A 1,286-nucleotide genomic window follows, 5' to 3' on the forward strand; every position below is an offset into this window, starting at 1 on the left:
TCTCTCTCTCTCTGTCTCTGTCTCTCTTACTTTTTACACTTTGTTAACGAGTTTTGTCCCTGCTATAACCGATTCGGCTCTGATGAGGCCTTGTTATTGCCGATAACTTTTAATTGAGACAAAGAGTGGGAAAATTCGGGGATTTAAAAAATACCTGTTATTACCGGTTCCCTGTTATTACCGGGCCTGTTATATACAGTTTCCACTGTACGTGGATTTTACCCGAGAAATGTTGATCAAAGGCACAGACAAGTAAGTCTGAACTTTCTAAAGACTCCAAAACTTTGGACGTCATCTGGTTTTGGCAGCCATTTTGTCACAAATATTACCCCTGGCACCAAGCGCACGCCACCCCTACCCCCAATCCCCCACCTTCAACTCGCTCTACATCTTTGTCCCTTGCCAGACGGTGAGTACCAAGCGCTGGGGTTCAAACCTTACTGTATCCAGATGAACTATATGCCGTCTTCGTTTGGAGCTGGACAGGAGGACTGTCTATACCTGAATGTCTTCACACCCGGCCTGCGGAGCTCTGGTCAGTCATCGGAATTGTTGAAGGTGGGTGGGCCACCGGGGGGAGGGGGGTAGGCAGGGTGAAAGGGGTTAGATGGAGGTAGGTCAGACATCGGGAGTGTTCAAGGTTAGTGGATCAGGAGAGAGATGGGAGGAGAGGGGAAGGGTAGGTTGATGAGGGTATAGGAAGGGATGCGGGAAGAATGGGCATATGTTGGGTGGATTGTTGGTAGGGTAGGGAAAGGGGGATGGATGGGGGAAGGGTGTGGGAAGGAGGTCGATGGGGTAGGATAGGGAAAGGGAGTGGATGGGGGTGGGGTAGGGGAAGGGGGTGGATGTGGTAGGTAAGGGGATGCATGAATTGGGGTAAAGGAGAGGAAAAGCTGAATTGGGAAGATTAGTGGTAGGGGGTGGATTAGGTATAGGAGGGTGGATCAAGGGATAAGGGTTAGTGGATTGTGGCGGGGAAGGGATAGGGTTGAATTGTGTTTGGGAAGGGGATAATGATGGAATGTAGAATGGTGTTAGGATGGATGGGTGATAAGAGAGAGTGAGTTGGGGTAGAAGGCAGGGTGTATCAGGGTTGTGGATGGGTTATAGAGGGGGAAGGGAGTGGGGGGAGAATGGGGAGCAATGTATAGTTGAAAGTAGTAGGTCTTATGAGAAGCATGCCTCAAATTGTGAAAAGGGCAGATTTATTACTCTTCCTTTTGTTCGACGATTTATATGTTTGCTTTTTATGTTTGTTTTATAAATATATAATATAATTTATA

At 47.7% G+C, this 1,286-nt stretch overlaps 1 protein-coding gene across 1 annotated transcript in view; it reads left to right on the top strand.

Annotated features, from left to right (window-relative positions):
* The window catches only part of LOC101863894 (gut esterase 1), a gene marked incomplete in the record, with an annotated part of 47,513 nt that overhangs the window by 32,415 nt on the left and 13,812 nt on the right, over positions 1-1,286 (top strand). Inside the window, 1 exon segment of the mRNA XM_035969581.1 lies at positions 407-558. Within this exon segment, the coding sequence (XP_035825474.1) occupies positions 407-558 (152 nt within the window).

This window comes from Aplysia californica, unplaced genomic scaffold, assembly GCF_000002075.1.
Source record: "Aplysia californica isolate F4 #8 unplaced genomic scaffold, AplCal3.0 scaffold00158, whole genome shotgun sequence".
Classification (NCBI taxonomy): domain Eukaryota; kingdom Metazoa; phylum Mollusca; class Gastropoda; order Aplysiida; family Aplysiidae; genus Aplysia; species Aplysia californica.